Source organism: Oncorhynchus clarkii, chromosome 9 (genome assembly GCF_045791955.1).
Source record: "Oncorhynchus clarkii lewisi isolate Uvic-CL-2024 chromosome 9, UVic_Ocla_1.0, whole genome shotgun sequence".
Lineage (NCBI taxonomy): Eukaryota > Metazoa > Chordata > Actinopteri > Salmoniformes > Salmonidae > Oncorhynchus > Oncorhynchus clarkii.
Window position 1 is genome coordinate 29,521,402 of NC_092155.1, and position 19,402 is coordinate 29,540,803.

A 19,402-nucleotide genomic window follows, 5' to 3' on the forward strand; every position below is an offset into this window, starting at 1 on the left:
CAGCAAAGCAGTCGCAAACCATGATGCTCCATCCACCATACTTAACAGGTTGGATGAGTTTTCGATGTTGGTGTGCTGTGCCTTTCTTTTTTTTCTCTACACATAGTGTTGTGTGTTCCTTCCAAACAACTAAACTGTTTCATCTGTCTACAGAACATTTTGCCAGTAGCACTGTAGAACATCCAGGTGCTCTTTTGCAAACTTCAGACGTGCAGCAATGTTTTTTTAGGACAGCCGTGGCTTCTTCTGTGGTGTCCTCCCATGAACACCATTCTTGTTTAGTGTTTTACGTATCGTAGACTCGTCAACAGAGATGTTAGCATGTTCCAGAGATTTATGTAAGTCTTTAGCTGACACTCTAGGATTCTTCTTAACCTCATTGAGCATTCTGCGCTGTGCTCATTGCAGTCATCTTTGCAGGTCGGCCACTCCTAGGGAGAGTAGCAACAGTGAACGTTCTCTATTTATAGACAATTTGTCTTACCGTGGACTTTTGGAACCCTTTCCAGCTTTATGCAAGTCAACAATTCTTAATCTCAGGTCTTCTGAGATCTCTTTTGTTGGAGGCATGGTTCACATCAGGCAATGCTTCTTGTGATTAGCAAACTCAAATTATGTGAGTGTTTTTATAGGGCAAGGCAGCTCTAACCAACATCTCCAATCTCGTCTCATTGATTGGATTCCAGGTTAGCTGACTCCTGACTCCAATTTGCTTTTGGAGAAGTCCTTAGCCTAGGGGTTCACATACTTTTTACAACCCACACTGTGCATGTTTAAATGATGTATTCAATATGGACAAGAAAAATACAATAATTGGTGTGAAACGAGTTTAAGCACACTATGTTTGTCTACTGTGATGACTTAGATGAAGATCAGATCAAATTTGATGACCAATTGATGCAGAGCTCCAGGTAATTCCAAAGGGTTTGCATACTTTTTCTTGCCACTGTAGATGTGTGGTATAGAAACTGGGATGTCACGTGATATGTTATATACCGTAACATCAGGAGTGTGGTTCGTTACGTACTGTATGACTGTTTTACAGCTTCTAGAACATCCTGGCCAGAAGGGGACGACGTCAAGGTGAGGAGGTGTCTGTCTGTCTGTCCCACGCACCTACACATCAATCCATCCTTGGATATCCTGTAATAATTGGCTGTTGAGACTGTATTCACTACAATAATTGGCTGTTGAGACTGTATTGTTATTCACTACAAAAGCGGTCTATTTCTCTGTATAGACAAGGACCAGTTGGATGATCTTGAAGAGTGAGATAGACGGCCAACCTCTCCCAGAGGACCTGCTGGACCCCAGGAAGTCCACCTGCAGCCTGCCCACTGACGCCTCCTTGCCCAGTGAGTAGCCAATCAGTGGACAATCCTTACTTGACTAGCATTGCCTCCACCAATGAGTAGCCAATCACTGTTCAACGCTGACTTGACTGACATGGGCTCAACCAATGAAGGTTGAGGACTCACTGAATTGACATCAGATTGAGAAAAAAAAATAGCCCGAAGAGCCCTTATGACGACTTAGACATTGTTTCGTTCCTTACAGGCTTCCCCTACAGCAAGTCTGCTTCCCTGCCAGGATATGGAAAAAATGGCATATACAAGGTCAGTTCTCATACACACACACACACACACCATAATGAACAGAGGCTGCAATGAGAAAGTACCAGAGACTATACAGAATCATCCAGCGACAACCTCTTACTTGGTTGTGTAGTATGAAGTTAAATGTTATACAAATACGCACGGGGTCCATTGTCCTGTACCGCTGGAGATAGTTTAGCATGTGTGACACCGGTGAAACAGGTTCACATCTGACTGCCGTTGGCTCATTTAGCGTCTCGCGGGCCATGATCGCAACAAGTCATGTACACTGTCTCTCTCTCCCTCAGAGGAAAGGCATCCTAACACACACACACACACACACACACACACACACACTTGCACCAGGTGGCCTCACATATGGTCCCCAATGACACAATGCGATGCTCCACTTCAACTAAGTGCCAACAAGGGAGTGGAGGGGATGTCGTTTTGGCCTCTCTGATTCTGGAGGAGACAAGGGGTGGAGAGGGGGGAGCCCTTGGCAGGGGGACAGTCAGTTCTATCCTGGGCAGGCGTCTGATTCGGACTTGGCCGTCTTACAGAGAGCTCAGAGTTCTGTGAGGTACTGGAAAACTTGCTCGTAAATGGAAATGAGGTGTGCCTGTCGCCATACCAACGGGCTTAGCCAAGCGCGCTAAAGATTAGAGCTCCATTAAAGACCGATCGGTGATTGGTCTGTCGGGCCTCTCTCAGCTCGCCGCTCATTAAATAAGGTGCCGCACTGATTGCTGTGCGGAGGAGGTGCCAGCTGGGCGAAGTGATTGATTTAACCACCAGGTGGTAGTGTTTAGTAAATGTTCATTGCCTTTTCTGTCACCGCGGGTGGGAGTGAGTTATGGCCAATAGACAGTGAAGTTCATGTCAAAAAATGGCAATATTCTGCTGCGTATCAATAGTTGAACTGGCTTCCTTTCCTTGTGTCTTCTCCTCCCCCACTGATCTAGCAGCCTTATGATAGGGGAAAGCAATAGATGTAAACCTATCCAGTCTTTTGCGTTATCAACCGTACTCAAGGGAAGGAGACAAGGAAAGGAAGCCATTTCAGTGTATTGACACACAGCCCTTGACTTATCAACACAGGAAGGTTGGTTGTTTTTCTAACTTCCACAGAGCTCTTTTAGACTGGGAAATCATGTTTTACAGCTTTCCTATCAGATTCCATGTAGGCCTATCACTCGTAACCACTCCCTCCACAGATACTGGACTGCAGCAGAAAAAGTGGATTTAGTCTAACCTTAATGATGTGTTATTGCTGCTTATATTTGTTTGTTGATGGATGGTGGTCGGCTAGACAAGAGGGGTGAAATAGCTGAAAGGCCGACTTTAGGAGGAAATGTGAAATGTGGACTGTATCAGGCCCCAGTAGCGTGCTACACTGTAGACATGAATTCTGCAACCTGATTGGCCGTTAGAGTTCCTGTGGCAGTTGAGACAGAGAGACGATGTATGGCTATGGAAAGAGGTTGCGTTTATTTACTGAGCTGGGAATGGAGCAGTTGTTATTCTGAATGTCTGTTTGTCTCTCTCTCTCTCTCTCTCTCTCTCTCTCTCTCTCTTTCTCTCTTTCTCTCTCTCTTTCTCTCTTTCTCTCTTTCTCTCTTTTTCTCTCTCTCTGTCTCTCTCTCTCTCTCTCTCTCTCTCTCTCTCTTCTCTCTCTCTCTCTCTCTCTCTCTCTCTCTCTCTTTCTCTCTATTTTTCTCTCTCTCTGTCTCTCTCGATTTCTCTCTCTCTCTCTCTCTCTCTCTCTCTCTCTTTCTCTCTCTTTCGTTCTCTTTCTCGTTCTCTCTCGCTCTATCTCTCTCTTTCTATCTCCCTCTCTTTCTCTCTCTCTCTTTCTCTTTCTCTCTCTCTCGCTCCCACACTGAGAAATCCATCACGTGTTTACACCACAGAGATCCCAGTTAGACTGAGACTGAAGCCGGAACCAAACCAGAAAGGATGCACTCAGCTACAGTAGCTAACCCAGTTCCCCCTCAACTCCCTCAATGCATGGTAGCCTTTCTCCAACCAGGTTAGACTCTGCAGTCAGATTGCACTTGTCAGGGTGTGGGGGTAGCCTCTCTTGGATTGTAAAGCTGCCTTCAAAAAGGGACATCATTGTGTATCATTTGTGTGCAATTTATCCTCCAACCAATGAGAATAGGAAAGGAGAGAACGACTAGGCTTCTCTTTGTAACTGTACAGTACATGTATTATGTATGACAATGTACAGTATGGTCTGGAAACGGTCAAATATGTCTGGATCCATTTAGGTGTGTTGACCTGGTCTGTTTTTAGTCTTAACCCACTGTGTGTGTGTTTGTGTGTGCGCGCGCGCGTGTGTGTGTCCTTCCTAGGAGGTTGCCGACCATGCTGAGGATGAGCCAGACCAGCAGGACTCCCACAGCTGGGGAGGAATGAGAGGTAGGACCTAGATCGCAAATACTAGATCTGCTAGTTCATTGCTGCCATATTGGAAAAGGGCAGGTCTGATAGGATCTATTAGCAGATCTACGATGTAATAATGTTGCAGCTGCACTTTTAATGGGCAGCGGTTCAGGTGGACGAGTTTTCGCTCAAGGGTGCTAAAGCCACATGCCTTCACCATATGAGTTACATCAGTGTGTGTGTTGTGTGTGTGTGTGTGTGTGTGTGTGTGTGTGTGTGTGTGTGTGTGTGTGTGTGTGTTTGTGTGTGTGTGTGTGTGTGTGTGTGTGTGTGTGTCTGTGTCTGTGTCTGTGTGTGTCTGTGTCTGTGTCTGTGTCTGTGTCTGTGTCTGTGTCTGTGTCTGTGTCTGTGTCTGTGTCTGTGTCTGTGTCTGTGTCTGTGTGTGTGTGATGTACGCAGTCGCTCCAGAGTTGTCTGCCTCAGCGTGCTCTTGCTATTACTCAGCCAAAGACAGGCAGCACACACAGTGCCATGCTCGGAAATACTTTGTTTCAAAGTGTGTGTGTGCGCGTGCGCGTGTCAGTGAGAGGAAGTTGGTACCAGGCTTTTTTAAAGCCTTTGACGTGCTGAGTTAGAACACAATATCTAAGTTACACAAAGAATCACCTTCATTTGCATAATTCTGTGCTTCTCTTTGTGCTGTAATTTATTTGCCTGTTCTATTATGGTAGTGTTCGTTATTGGCCTCTGAAATACTAACACAGTCATTCATCTGACATATTATTCTCTCTCTCCCTCTTTTCCTCCCTCCTTCCCTCCCTTTTGCTCGCCTCCAGAGTACAAGGTAAGGTTCCGTCAATTGTTGCCGGTGTTTCACATCATATTAGTTTGATGTATTTGGCATATATACTGTAGTTAGATGTCTTTTGGCTTCATCTTGGTAGAGTACATTAGCACTCTACCCAGGATGACTGTAGTGTTAAATAGCTGACCGTGCGTGTGTGTGTGTGTGTGTGTGTGTGTGTGTGTGTGTGTGTGTGTGTGTGTGTGTGTGTGTGTGTGTGTGTGTGTGTGTGTGTGTGTGTGTGTGTGTGTGTGTGTGTGTGTGTGTGTGTGTTCCAGGTGTACCCCTATGAGGTGCTGGCTGTGACTCACAGGGTGAGGGTGAAGCTACCCAGAGATGTGGACCGTACCAGACTGGAGGTGAGAGTCCATCATATCGCTCCCTCTTTCTTTCTTTCTTTCTTTCTTTCTTTCTTTCTTTCTTTCTTTCTTTCTTTCTTTCTTTCTTTTATTTTCTCTCTGCCTCTGTCCTACTCTCCCTCTCTGTCCTGTGAGGCTCCAGGCTCCAGTCGAGTCAATTATTTGGTGATCTTGTGGCATGGAAACGATCCTAGCATCCTACAGGGAGACTCTTATAATCTCTGTCCCCTCTCAACCAGTCTATGACCTCTCTACGATCTCCCTACGAACCTTTTACGAAGTCTCCCGCTCTCTGGGAACCTCTCCCTGAGGAGTGGGAACGTCAGTATTTCCCGAGGTGTGACTGACGCAGGAGGTTGCCCTCTGCGGTCGGGAATGCCGACCTCCTGGCTGGGTTTGGAGTCGGTGAGGTTGGGATGGTGTGTCGGAAGTCGGGAGGCTTGGATTCCAGACTCTGTTTTTCTCACCATTACTCTAGCCTTGACCCTATGTGGCTGGGTTGTGGCTGGCCTGCTCTGCTTTTGACTGTTTGTTCAATTAAGGGCCACATGACTATGGTCGGTTGGTGAGCCAAGGGTTGGAGACACGCTCTCCAACCCAAGTCCTAAAGTGTGACTTTTTTAGAGGTACTCTGAAAATGTACACTGATCAAAAATATAAACGCAACTTTTAACGTGCTGTCCCATGTTTCTTGGGCTGAAATAAAAGATCCCAGAAATTTTCCAAACGTACAAGAAGCTTATTTCTCTACATTTTTTGGTAGAAATATGTTGACATAGCTGTTAGTGAGTATTTCTCCTTTGCAAAGATATTCCATCCACATGGCAGTTGTGGCATATCATGAAGCTGATTAAACATCACGATCATTACACAGGTGCACCTTGTGCTGGGGACAATAAAAGGCCACTATAAAATGGGCAGTTTTCCCACACATTCACACAATGCCACAGATGCTTCAAGATGCTTCAAGTTTTGAGGGAGCATGCAATTGGCATGCTGACTGCAGGAATGTCCACCATAGCTGTTGCCAGAGAATGAAATGTTCATTTCTCTACCAAATCCGGCTCCAACGTGGTTTAAGAGAATTTAGCAGTACATCCAACCGGCCTCAAACCGCAGACCACGTGTAACCACGCCAGCCCAGGACCTCCACATCCGGCTTCTTCACCTGCGGGATCGTCAAAGGGAAGGGGGGGAGGAAGAGTATTTCTGTCTGTAATAAAGCCCTTTTGTGGGGGGAAAAAAACTCATTCTGATTGGCTGGACCTGGCTCCCCAGTGGGTCAGCCTATGTGGACGCCACAGGAGGTTGGTGGTACCTTAATTGGGGAGGACGGGCTCGTGGTAATGCCTGGAGCGGAATGGTATCAAATACATCAAACACATGGTTTCCAGGTGTTAGATGCCATTATATCCTCGTCGTTCCGGCCGTTATTATGAGCCGTCCTCCTCTCAGCAGCCTCCTGTGATGGATACAGTACTGTTGGTCAGGGTCATTGCTCCTGTGGTTACTGGCTGTCCTTTCACTAGTCCAGCATTCCTCAGGCACCAAATGATCTCTCTCTCTCTCTCCGTCTCTCTCTGTCTCTGTCTCTCTCTGTCTCTCTCTCTCTCTCTCTCTCTCTGTCTCTCTCTCTCTCTCTCTCTCTCTCTCTCTCTCTCTCTCTCTCTCTCTCTCTCTCTCTCTCTCTCTCCATCTAATCATACCACAGTTCCAGGCCCATGTCTCAGTGTTCTCTAGTATACTCAGGCAGAGGCCCTAGTTATTGCCATGAACCTTTGAATTGTATTTTTCCTACCATTTTCCATATTAATTTGCAATGTGGTTCAGTGGGAGAAGTCAGCCCCTTTTTTGTTCTAACCCTGTCTCTGTGTGTGCGCGTGTACGTGTGTGACGTACACAAGGCTCCAGAGCTGTCTGCCTCAGCATATGTGTGTGTGTGTGTGATTATCCCCCCCGCCCTTACAAATGCACACTGGACTACTCTCACTACATTGTCCCAATGTTGTGAGGGTTGGTTTGTGGTAACGTTATCATGGTATTGTGTGAGTGTATGTGCGCTGTTGGCTGGGGCAGACGGGTTACTCCTCTAGCCTCACACTGAGTTATGGACTGCTGATTTATCATGCTGTTTATCTCCCCCTACGCATTCGCCCTGTGTGTGTGTGTGTGTGTGTGTTGGTCTCATTTCAGTGGGTTTAGAATATCTCTACTTGTCTGTGAGTGTGTATGCACTTACTGTATGTGCCACTGTCCACAAATCACATACGTCCTCTTATATGTGTCAGGCTATGGGTTTGTGTGTGTGCGTGTGTGTGAGACGGAGTGACTGTTTTCAGATGATAAGTCATCATCTCTCGGGGTGAAGCAACATTATCCAGGCAGTAAAGTTTTTTTTTTATCTCAAACTGGTGATTTCATTTTTCACTCATACAAACCCCATCTGTGTGTGTAATACCACGTAGAGCCAGGCCCCCGCACACACACACACACACACACACACACACACACACACACACACACACACACACACACACACACACACACACACACACACACACACACAAAGGTTTATGCAAATCTGCTGTGGAATCCCATTAAACCCACCATGAGATCACACTGTGTTTTGCAGTATGTGTGTGTGTGTGTGTGTGTGTCGATATTTACCAGCGGGACAGACGGTGGTTTCCCCGTACACAGACAGACAGACAAAGACAGATGCTTCTATTATGTGTATGGATGGTTGTGATTACCAAGAGTTATTGAGTCATTCGTTCTGTGCTCAGAACCGGTGAGACTAACAATGCATGTGGAGATTATTACTAGACATAAAGTGTCTTAATGCAACACCACAACAATGAGCTCCAAATACAGATGTCTGGATTTTGATGACGTAACTGAATGGAGACACTGAGGCTGCACTGATCCGACATCAGTTGTTATCTTAACTACAGTATTAACTACAGTATTTCCCCAAGGCCTTGTTGGTAGTCTAGGTATGGTTTTCGATTTATAGTAACCTGATTCCAAAGGTTGTAAGTTTGAATCCAGCAGTTGTTTTTGAGGGCCTCCGAGTGGCGCAGTGGTCTAAGGCTGTGCCACTAGAGATTCTGGGTTCGAGTCCAGGCTCTGTCGCAGCCGGTCCGCGACCGGGAGACCCATGGGGCGGCGCACAATGTGCCCAGCGTCGTCTGGGTCAAGGGAGGGTTTGGCCGGCAGGGATATCCTTGTCCCATCGCGCACTAGCGACTCCTGTGGCGGGCCGGGCACAGTGCACGCTGACACTGCCAGGTGTACAGTGTTTCCTCTGACACATTGGTGCGGCTGGCTTCCGGGTTAAGAGGGCGTTGTGTCAAGACGCAGCGCGGCTAGGTTGGGTTGTGTTTTCGGAGGACGCACGGCTCTCGAACTTCGACTCTCCTGAGTCCGTTCTGAAGTTGCAGTGACGAGACAAGACTGTAACTACCAATTGGATACCACGAAATATGGGAGAAAACGGGGTAAAACAAATTGAAAGCTATTTATTTTGGTTTTAAGCCTATCCCACAATTTAACCCTTACCTTAAGGTATTAACCTTAAGTTAATGCCTAACCTTAAGATTTCGGAGTTAATACCTAAACTTAACCCTAACCCTAAGATTTCGGAGTTAATACCTAAACTTAACCCTAACCTTAAGATTTCGGAGTTAATACCTAAACTTAACCCTAACCTTAAAAATGTGGAGTTAATACCTAAACTTAAAATCAACCTTAAAATAGTGGAGTTAATGCCGAAACTTAACCTCAACCTTAAAATAGTGGAGTTAATGCCTAAACTTAACCCTAAACATGTAGAAATATGACATTTGTAACAACTTCGAAATTTGATCTTTGAGTAACATGGATGAACGTCTAATTCCGACGTGAGACTGTGAGACCTAGTTGCTGTGTGTGTTATACAACATAGAGCTAGGTCCACAAACACATGTACACACACAAACACACACACACACACACAGATTTATGCAAATCTGCTGTGGAATCCCATTAAACCCACCATGAGATCACCCTGTGCTTTGCAGTATTTGTGTCTGCGTGCGTGTGTCGATATTTACGAGCGGGACAAACACACAGACACCCCAGTGGCTTCCCCATACACAGGCAGACAGACAAAGTCAGATGCCTGTATTATGTGAATGGAGGGCTGTGATTACTAAGAGTAATAATGTCAAATAGAAATCCAATATGGATAGTGTTAAGAGATAGTTGAATGGAGCTGAAAGTTGGGAATAATAAAAACTAATAACAACAACATATGTAATACTAATGTAAAACACACTGTGTCCGTAAAACGTACACTACTGTTCAAAAGTTTGGGGTCACTTAGAAATGTCCTTGTTTTTGAAAGAAAAGCACATTTTTTTGTCCAATAAAATAACATCAAATTGATCAGAAATACAGTGTAGACATTGTTAATGTTGTAAATGACTATTGTAGCTGGAAACGGCTGATTTTTTATGGAATATCTACATAGGCGTACAGAGGCCCGTTATCAGCAACCATCACTCCTGTGTTCCAATGGCACGTTGTGTTACCTAATCCAAGTTTGTCATTTTAAAAGGCTAATTGATTATTAGAAAACTCTTTTGCAATTATGTTAGCACAGCTGAAAACTGTTGTTCTGATTAAAGAAACAATAAAACTGGCCTTCTTTAGACTGAAGTTCTCGTACAACGCTGTGTACTACTCCCTTCATAGAACAGCGCAAACTGGCCCTAACCAGAATGGAAAGAGGAATGGGAGGCCCCGGTGCACATCTGAGCAAGAGGACAAGTACATTAGAGTGTCTAGTTAGAGAAACAGATGCCTCACAAGTCCTCAACTGGCAGCTTCATGATTAAATAGTAGCCGCAAAACACCAGTCTCAACGTCAACAGTGAAGAGGCGACTCCGGGATGCTGGCCTTCTAGGCAGGTGTGTGTACCATGTTGCGTTCATCTGATGTGATGCCAGCGGTGTCTTGCCCAGATTCCTCCCTTCTCCGCTGGAGATGCCTGGTCGTTATGGAAACTAGTTGATTGACCGTCACACGATGACAGCCCGATTCTATACTGAACAAAAATATAATCATAATATTCAACAATTTCAAAGATTTTCAGTTCATAGAAGGAAATCAGTCAATTTAAATAAATACATTAGGCCTTAATCTATGGATTTCACATGACTGTGCAGGTGAGCAGCCATGAGTGGGCCTTTGAGGGCATAGGCCCACCCACAGGGGAGCCAGGCCCAGCCAATCAGAATGATTTTTTTCCCACAAAAGGGCTTTATTACAGACAGAAATACTCCTCAGCACCCCAGATCCCCCTTTTCAGACGATCCCGCAGGTGAAAAGCCGAAAGTGGAGGTCCTGTGCTGGCGTAGTTTCACGTTGTCTGCGGTAGTGAGGCCAGTTGGATGTACTGCCAAATTCTCTAAAACGATTTTGGAGGCGGCTTATGGTAGAGAAATAAACATTAAATTATCTGGCAACAGCACTGTTGGACATTCCTGCAGTCAGCATGCCAATTGCACGCCCCCTCAAAACTTGAGACATCTGTGGCATTGTGTTGTGTGACACAACTGCACATTTTTAGTGGCCTTTTATTGTCCCCAGCACAAGGTGCACCTGTGTAATGATCATGCTGTTTAATCAGCTTCTTGATATGCCACACCTGTCAGGTGGATGGATTATATTGTCAAAGGGGAAATACTCTCTAACAGCGGTGTAAACAAAATTGTCCACAACATTTGAGAGAGAAAAAATAGTTTTTGTGCGTATGGAACATTTCTTGGATCTTTTATTTCAGCTCATGGAAGAAGAAAAAAACGATTCCATCGTATACTTTTGACATTTTGGGGGGTTATAGTATTTGTAATGTGAGCCAAACAGGGGATAGACATGGTTCTGAGGCATGGACTTTGATTTGGTGTTAAAGAACCAGTGACCAATGATATTCTCATGCTGAACACAACAGTAGGTTTTGGGTCACACATGGATGGTGTGAGGTTGAGGTTTCATGTGAGATGTGTGTAAGTGTAGGTAAATTTGGACCAGAGGATAACGTAAGTATGATAAGCTTATGTTAAGCATTATACAGCACTTATCTCAAATAGAATTGAAATACCAAAGCAGGTTGTCAGCACAGCTTAAGAGGATGAAGCTCCTAGCAGGTCCAGCCAGCCCTTTAGGCCTCATTTTAGGGGTTAGTGTTTGCCATCCCACACAGGCCCTCTCTCCATCTGTGGTCACCCCAGACATAGTGTGTCCTAGTCAGGCCCTCAGCTCTGCTCCCCTGGGTTTTTAAAAATGTATCTAGGAACAGTGAGTATACTGCCTTGTTCAGGGGCAGAACGGCAGATTTTTACCTTGTCAGCTCGGGGATTCGAGCTTGCAACCTTTTGGTTACTAGTCCAACGCTCGAACCACTAGGCTACCTGCTGCCACTAAGGAGTGGGGTGTGGTGGTGGGGGAAAGCACAACACCTGTCACTGCGGTCTCAGCATTCCTCAGGCACCAAATGATATCTCTCTCTCTCTCTCTCTCTCTCTCTCTCTCTCTCTCTCTCTCAATTCAATTCAATTCAATTCAAAGGGATTTATTAGCATGGGAAACATATGTTTACATCTCTCTCTGTGTGTGTGAGAGTGGTGTTGTTACAGGGGCTGAGTGAGGCGACTGCACTCAAGTGCACTTCACAGGACATGGAATCCTGCACTTAAACAGATGGATAAATGCACTGAACTATGTATTTGATAGTATCTCTCTCTCTCTCACCTCTTTTTTTCTCTCTCTCACCACTCTTTCTCTTGCCTCTCTTATATTCTCTCTTTCTATTCTGTCTGTCTGTCTGTCTGTGTCTGTGTCTGTCTGTCATATTCCCACTATTTTGCTTCCACAGATTGTCGGTCCTGTCATTCTAATGAATACAAACATATTGTCTTGTATTCTTGTCTCTTCCAGAGACACCTCTCCCCAGAGGACTTCCAGCATGTGTTCGGGATGACCCTGGACCAGTTTGACCGCATGGCCCTGTGGAAGAAGAACGACATGAAAAAGAAGGCACGCCTTTTCTAAAGCCAAGTGACTGTAACAGGGATAAAAATAGCATCTCTAGTCTACAACGTCTGTCCAGTCTGGAAGAAAGGAAATCAGAAAGAAAAAAAAACCCATCAGAAATCATCTATATATGCACCGCCATACGACGTTGCGCCTGCGAATCATCATCTCTGCCAGAATAAGGAAGGTGGAGACATTTTCACGATGTCGCCGTGACCGACATCCAACGTCGAGGCAATGTTCGTCACATATAGCTTTTGTATGCGTTGTGGTCTGAATGTTATTTTTTTATAACCTTTGGGGAGGTGGGGGGAGATGCATTTGCATGGCCCGTTGACACCACTCCTCCTCTTCCCCTCTCCCCGCCTCGATGTGAGTTCTGCATCCCCCTCCCCCTTCCTCCCCAAAAAGAGAAATAGGCTTTTTTCTCTTTGTCTCTGTTTCTTCCTGGTTCAACGTCTGCCTCTTCTACGGTCTTTATCTCGACTTGGAACAATATCTCTGTCTGTTTTCTATCTGTTTCGTTTTCCCCTCTTTTATCATTCCTGCTATCTGTTTTTCTTACCCTCTCTTAAGGTCTCTCTCTCTCACTTGATCTTTCCTTATCTACCGTGTCTCATTTAAGGTCTCTCTCTCTCTCTCTCTCTCTCATCCCCCTCCCCCCCTCTCTCTCTCTCTCTCATTCCCCCCCTCTCTCTCTCTCTCTCTCTCTCACCCCCCCTCTCTCTCTCTCTCATCCCCCTCCCCCCCCTCTCTCTCTCTCATTCCCCCCCTCTCTCTCTCTCTCTCTCTCTCATCCCCCCCTCTCTCTCTCTCATTCCCCCCCCCTCTCTCTTTCTCTCTCTTTCTCTTACCACCTCACCTCTCCTCTTACTCCTCTTCTCTGTCTTTTTCCATCTCCTTTTCTTTCTTTCTTTCTTTTTTTCTTCTTTCTTTCTTTCTTTCTTTCTTTCTTTCTTTCTTTCTTTCTTTCTTTCTTTCTTTCTTTCTTTCTCTCTCTCTCTCTCTCTCTCTCTCTCTCTCTATCCTCCCTTTCCCCGCTGTAGCCTGTGCTAGCCTCTAACTCACCACAACTTATAGTCTCATATCTGAACAACAGATGTATCATTTTACAGCGGTGGAGGTTAAGATAGGAAAAGTTTATCTTCTCCTTTTTTAAGTGGGTAGTTTGTTTGATAGCCATGCCGGGATTTGTTGATAGAGGGCTGTATCTTACACACGCCACTCATAAATCAGTGAAGATGGGAGTGTTGGGGTTGGATCAGAGCCAACAGCATGAATCATGGGTAAAAACAGTACCATAGGCACCACTGATACCCATAGCAGATGTATAGAGCCTCAGGTTCTTTCAAGCCCTGTTGTCAAACACTGCCTTGCCAGACACTTTTACGTAAATCCCTTCCCATCAAAAACCGACATTATTTTTATAAGCTATTTTTGACTCCTGGATGGCCGTCATCCATTCTGTGGAAGTGTTCAGATGTGAGAATCGTGTTGTTATGACACCTTTATCATCTGCTCCCCCCTCATTGTCCTCACACTATCTAACACAGGCCTGCAGCAGCACTTGAGCAATACAAGTTAAGCCTTGCTTAATGAATTGATAATGACATATTGACATATAATCTGTACCTTCTGTGATAGAGGATGAACCCTTTCTATGTTCGTTGTTTGTACGTCATTTGGCATCCACTGCCACATATGTAGTGGGAAAACATATATTGGCTTTGCCAAGTCTTCAGAAACTCCAACAATAATTCAACCGTAAGTGGCATACAATATACATGTGACATACAGCGTACATATATTTGTCTCGTAGTTTGTTATGCAAGCCAAGGTATATATTGCCTCTAGGGCATGCATGCATATGAGAGATGGTCGAGGTCGTCTACGATGGAAATGTATGAAAATGTTTGTAAAAACATTCTCAATTTGGATCATTTTGGTCCCTCATTTTGGTTAATTATTTTATGCACATTTTGTAACACAACTTTTGTCCAATGAAAAGCCCAATTCACATGCTTTTGTTTGGCATTTATTTATAGACATCTTAAAGGGAGGATGAGGATGGTCATCTTTAAATCGAATGGCTATAGGGCAGGTGTATTGGAGAATACATGCTCAATATAAATGAAAAACACAGTCAATCTGAATAAATATCAAATTAGAGTTTTGCTCCATCGGTAAGTAGAACATTAAGCCGTCGTCATCAAAGCTCATGTCTCCTGACTTCTAATGTCGATCTGAAATGAAAGCGCTTTTATCGAAATTCAAATCAAATGTATTTATAACACCCATTTTGCGTCAGCAGATGTCACAAAGTGCTGATACAGGAGCAATGGAGTCGACCACGTATTGAGTGTGCCTCGTTGAACGTGAATGCCGATAGTGTTGCAGAATTACATTGTCAAATCTAATGTCTGCTTATATCGAATGATCATTTATGCAGTTTGGAAGAATGCTGTGTGTATGGATGTGTGTAAGTTTTGACCTTTTTGGATCACTGTTACGACATCATTGTAACATTGAAAGAAGGTTGATGTAGCGTTATCAATGGCGAGGAGGGCTTTCCCAGAACAGAGATCACAATGGAGGGCTGTTCGGAAACACTGTGTTTGTTTTTGTGTTTGAACAGCTGTGGAAACAGTAGTGTAAGCTGAGAGGCAGAAACTAAGGAACACATATCCAGGTCTGAGCTCTGAACTTGCCCTTAGGCACACACAGATCTGGGATCAGATTCCATTCTCCTAATCCTAACCTTAACTATTAGGGAGGAAATGCTAAATGTGTCTTAGTTCAGTCAGTGTCTACACTCTTAGAAAAAAGGGTTCTTCGGCTGTCCCCATAGGATAACCTTTTTTGGTTCCAGGTTGAACTCATTTGTAATTTGGTTTCCATGTCCTCAATTGAAACCAACAAGGGTTTTTCAAAGGGTTCTCCTACAGGGACAGCCAAAGAACCCTTTTAGGTTCCTTATAGCAGTGTAGGGCCAAGTGCATTCTGTTTTGCTCAAGGGTCAGGCCAGATCAGCAGAGCTCACATAGCCCAGATACAAACCAGGCCAGACCAGCAGAGCTCACATAGCCCAGATACACACTAGGCCAGATCAGCAGAGCTCACATAGCCCAGATACACACCAGGCCAGATCAGCAGAGCTCACATAGCCCAGATATACACCAGGCCAGATCAGCAGAGCTCACATAGCCCAGATACACACTAGGCCAGATCAGCAGAGCTCACATAGCCCAGATACACACTAGGCCAGATCAGCAGAGCTCACATAGCCCAGATACACACTAGGCCAGATCAGCAGAGCTCACATAGCCCAGATACACACTAGGCCAGATCAGCAGAGCTCACATAGCCCAGATACACACTAGGCCAGATCAGCAGAGCTCACATAGCCCAGATACACACTAGGCCAGATCAGCAGAGCTCACATAGCCCAGATACACACAACCCGTTGCACAACCCGTTCATCATCTCTTTAGGTAAACAGGCCTCCCACTCAAAGGAATCAGCTGCGTGTCTCTCTTACGTCAAGGTCAATACAGTGTTGGATTCACAACTTTATTTACGCTTTTGATACAGGAAATCGGAAGGAGCTGCCCAATAGACGCAATTTGTTTGCTTCCGATTTATTTTGAATATAGAGACATAATAACATATCGTATGGTCAATGTGTGGCTTCTGTTTTTGCTCGTTTGATTGTAATGGAAGCCAGATATTTATGAATATCCTATGTATGCAGGTATATGTCCATTGCGCCACTATGGTCACAGAGAAGTGTATTACCATGTTTGTTATAGAATGTCCCGTGAAAATAAGTCTGCCTCATTGTATTAACCCCAATGTTATGGAATGACTAGTCTTTATCAAATATGTTGTTCTTTTAACCTAATGGCTAGGCGTAACGCGAAGCCGTCTCTGTGGCACACAATTAGAATTATGCTGACTTTGCCGTTATGCAATATGATGACGCTAAAATGAATTTGGCTCTGTCACAATCTATTATTTTGCACTGTGTAACCAACGGATACCATATGCTGTGATTCGATGTTGTTGAGGCCCTGTGGAGGATGATGAGAGGCTGAAAATATGGTTTAATATTATTCTAATGCTGTAACTAAGCCTTTTGTTTAGCTTTTGTTCTTATTTGGCTTCGCTGGTTTGCAAGAAATACTGATGTCCATCTTTAAATAAATGTTTCATTCAGTACCGTTTCTTTTGATGTGTGCTGTGGTTTTATGGTAATTTAACTGGTCAGAATCTTGACTGTTTGGGTAGTTGCTTGAGCAGTCAGTGAAAACTCTTTTGTGTTATTCTCAGACAAACTGAAATGTTTCAGTGGCACCTATCAAACGAGAGTAGCTAACTTTGTATACGTGACAGTCTCTTCTGGTGTGAGGAAAGTTTGTTCCAGACACAACAGACATCCTTATTGGTTCATATCAGCGCTCTCCAACCCTGTTCCCTGTTCTCCAACCCTGTTCCTAATCGAGTGTACCTGATTCTAATAATGAGCTAGTTGATATGCTGAATCTGGTTAGTTACGACTGGAGTTGCAGTGAGAAACGACAGTAGGGTAGCTCTAGAATAGGGCTGGAGAGACCTGGTTAATATTCATTTAGTCCAGAGGTGTCAAACTCGTTCCATGGAGGGCCTTTTTGTCTTCTGGTTTTTGGTTGTTCCTTCCATTTAAGATCTAGACAACTAGGTGAAGGGAGTTCCTTACTAATCAGTGACCTTAATTCATCAATCAAGTACAAGGGAGGAGCGAAAACCCTCAAACACTTGGCCCTCCGTGGAATCGGTTTGACGTCTGTGATTTAGTCTGTCTCTAAATTAAATTAGAACAGGACATCCGGTTTAAACCCAGTGAACAAATATGCAACTTTGTCTAATTTGTTGCTCTGGGACAAAGGAAATAAGATTTCTGGGTGCAGTCTTGCTACTGAATCATTTTTCCACACTGTGAATCTATTATGTTGAAACAGGTGCTGATGAAAGGAAGTGAATCATTGTTGTCATTTGATTCATCATGGTTTCGCATAGCCTGTATGTATAGTAAAACGGAGACTACAGAGATGAGCAATCTGCCATTCTGTGTTAGTCTATTTATTATCTTGATAGGCCTGTATGTTGATAAATAGTTATTATATCAGCTGCCTCAAATCCACTAGACTGACTATTTAAAAGGCAAAGACCCCCACCCCTTATCTGTGATTGGGAAAGCCCTTGTAAACTACGGCTGCGATTGGCTACTACTGTGTCCATCTCGTCTGTCTTCTTGACAGCTGGAATATGCTTCTGTCCCATCACCCACGGAAAGTACTGATGGGCATTTATTTTCTTTTTTCTTCGGTGAACCGGCTCATTTGGCTCCGTTCACGTAAAAGAGCCGGCTCATTTGGCTCCCAAACGGCTCTTCGTTCAAAATGCTTAAAAAACAACCTAGAACCATGAAAAAAAAGCCAATCTCCAATGTATAACACAAAAGCTAGGCTACCATTATGTCAGATCGTGAAATGCGCGTTACAATACAGTTTTACCTGGCCAAATTATTAAATGGCCAGCAAAAATAAATAAATCAGCGTGGACCAGATTGACGCGCTCTCCTCTCCCCACTATGTATTATTTCTGCAGTGAAGATTCACTCTCTTTGGATCATTATTTTGTAACTTAACTTTTAAAAAAAACATTTTTTTGAGCTCAAAAAAGCAGTAGTGTGCAAATCAGGCAGCCAAAACGAACGCCTCTTTCACCGATGCAATTCGGTTCCAACCTTCACCAAAACGATCCGTTCGTTCGCCAATGACCCATCACCAAGGGAAAGGAAGCAAGGAGCTAGGGAAGGGAGACGCACGAGAGTCCACAGCCTGCTTACTATACAGAATAAGTGCGCACCCTGGAAGTATCTAGGCGACATGGACAGAAACGGAAAAGGTAAGCGTTTTTGTTTTACGCCTACACATCTACTTTCATTCATTGTTATTCTGTCCGTGATTGTTGAGATAATTGTAGTCTAACAAAACCACGCGCTCATAACCATGTTTCTACAGTAGCATAGCTTGCTATCACCTCGAAGGGTGTGTGTCGTTTGTGTTTGGAGGAAATATAAGGCGTTTTGCTGTAGAATTTTCCAATGTATTATGTAAACGATATCAGTTTGTGGCGTTTGTTTGTCCCCCCCCCCCCCTGTTTTGGCATAATACTTCCGTATAAATTGTTTCTCTGCCAGTTTTTTTTTTTCTCGTGAGAATAAAATGATTTGCCTCGTCTGTCTCGACTCCAGTTGAGCATTTCAATATAAATGGTCAAAGTATTCTTGCTACAACAACTTGAACAAGGTTGCTATGAGGGATGGAGAGGCACAACACAAAGGAACACGAGGTGTAGACCAACAGGGGTGAGCAGGTTGCAGCGTGATTAATTGACAGACTAATGAACTCACACGGTATGGTGCTCGTGACCGTACCTCATTGGCTGGGACACTGTGTAGGTGTATCAAAGGACCCGCATTTGCTTCCTGTCATCGTATTCTCTCCTATCGTTGTATTATTTCCTCCATGTGAACTGAGGCCGAAAATTGAACAGGTGGAAGCAAATTATGGCCAAAAGCACCATTCCATGTAGCCTCCCAGTATGTGTAAAGCCTACTGTTTATGCCAAAAAGCTGAGGCTTTAATGGCACAGATGGCGAATTTACCCAGAAACTACAGAGTGGCTGGTTCAAGCTCCAATCCTGCCGTACCCCCTCAATCACTAGAACCATATTGCTTTTAACTAGCCTGTCGTTTCAGATGGGTAAAGATGAAGGGCATGGATGGAACAAGGAAAGGAAATGCTTAAGAGTAAGACTATTGTGATGCAGCATGGTAGGGATCAGCTGGTCTCACCCTGCAGCAGCCACTCATGGCTGCTGAGACTGACTGGCCAGGAGGGAGGGAGGGGGGGTCAAGAAGCTCAGTTATTTAGAACAAATTCAATGAATCAAATATAATGGGGCACAGGATGGGAAAATCTGCTAGGTTTGGATTAATCAGACTACATGTTTAGGAAAGGGCACCGTTTTGAAGGGATAAGCAATAACTGGAAATGACACTTAACAATGACCTGGGCCATTTTCTTAAATATT

General features: G+C 44.4%; 1 protein-coding gene across 1 annotated transcript in view; it reads left to right on the top strand.

The window, feature by feature from the left end:
* The window catches only part of LOC139416194 (actin-binding LIM protein 2-like), a 110,544-nt gene extending 94,057 nt beyond the window's left edge, over positions 1 to 16,487 (top strand). The window contains exons 16-22 of the mRNA XM_071164578.1: positions 1,046 to 1,083; positions 1,241 to 1,355; positions 1,558 to 1,616; positions 3,953 to 4,019; positions 4,820 to 4,827; positions 5,106 to 5,186; positions 12,169 to 16,487. Coding sequence (XP_071020679.1) covers positions 1,046 to 1,083; positions 1,241 to 1,355; positions 1,558 to 1,616; positions 3,953 to 4,019; positions 4,820 to 4,827; positions 5,106 to 5,186; positions 12,169 to 12,282 — 482 coding nt within the window. The 3' untranslated portion in view covers positions 12,283 to 16,487. The remainder of the gene's footprint in view (positions 1 to 1,045; positions 1,084 to 1,240; positions 1,356 to 1,557; positions 1,617 to 3,952; positions 4,020 to 4,819; positions 4,828 to 5,105; positions 5,187 to 12,168) is intronic.
* The last annotated feature ends 2,915 nt before the right edge of the window (positions 16,488 to 19,402 follow it).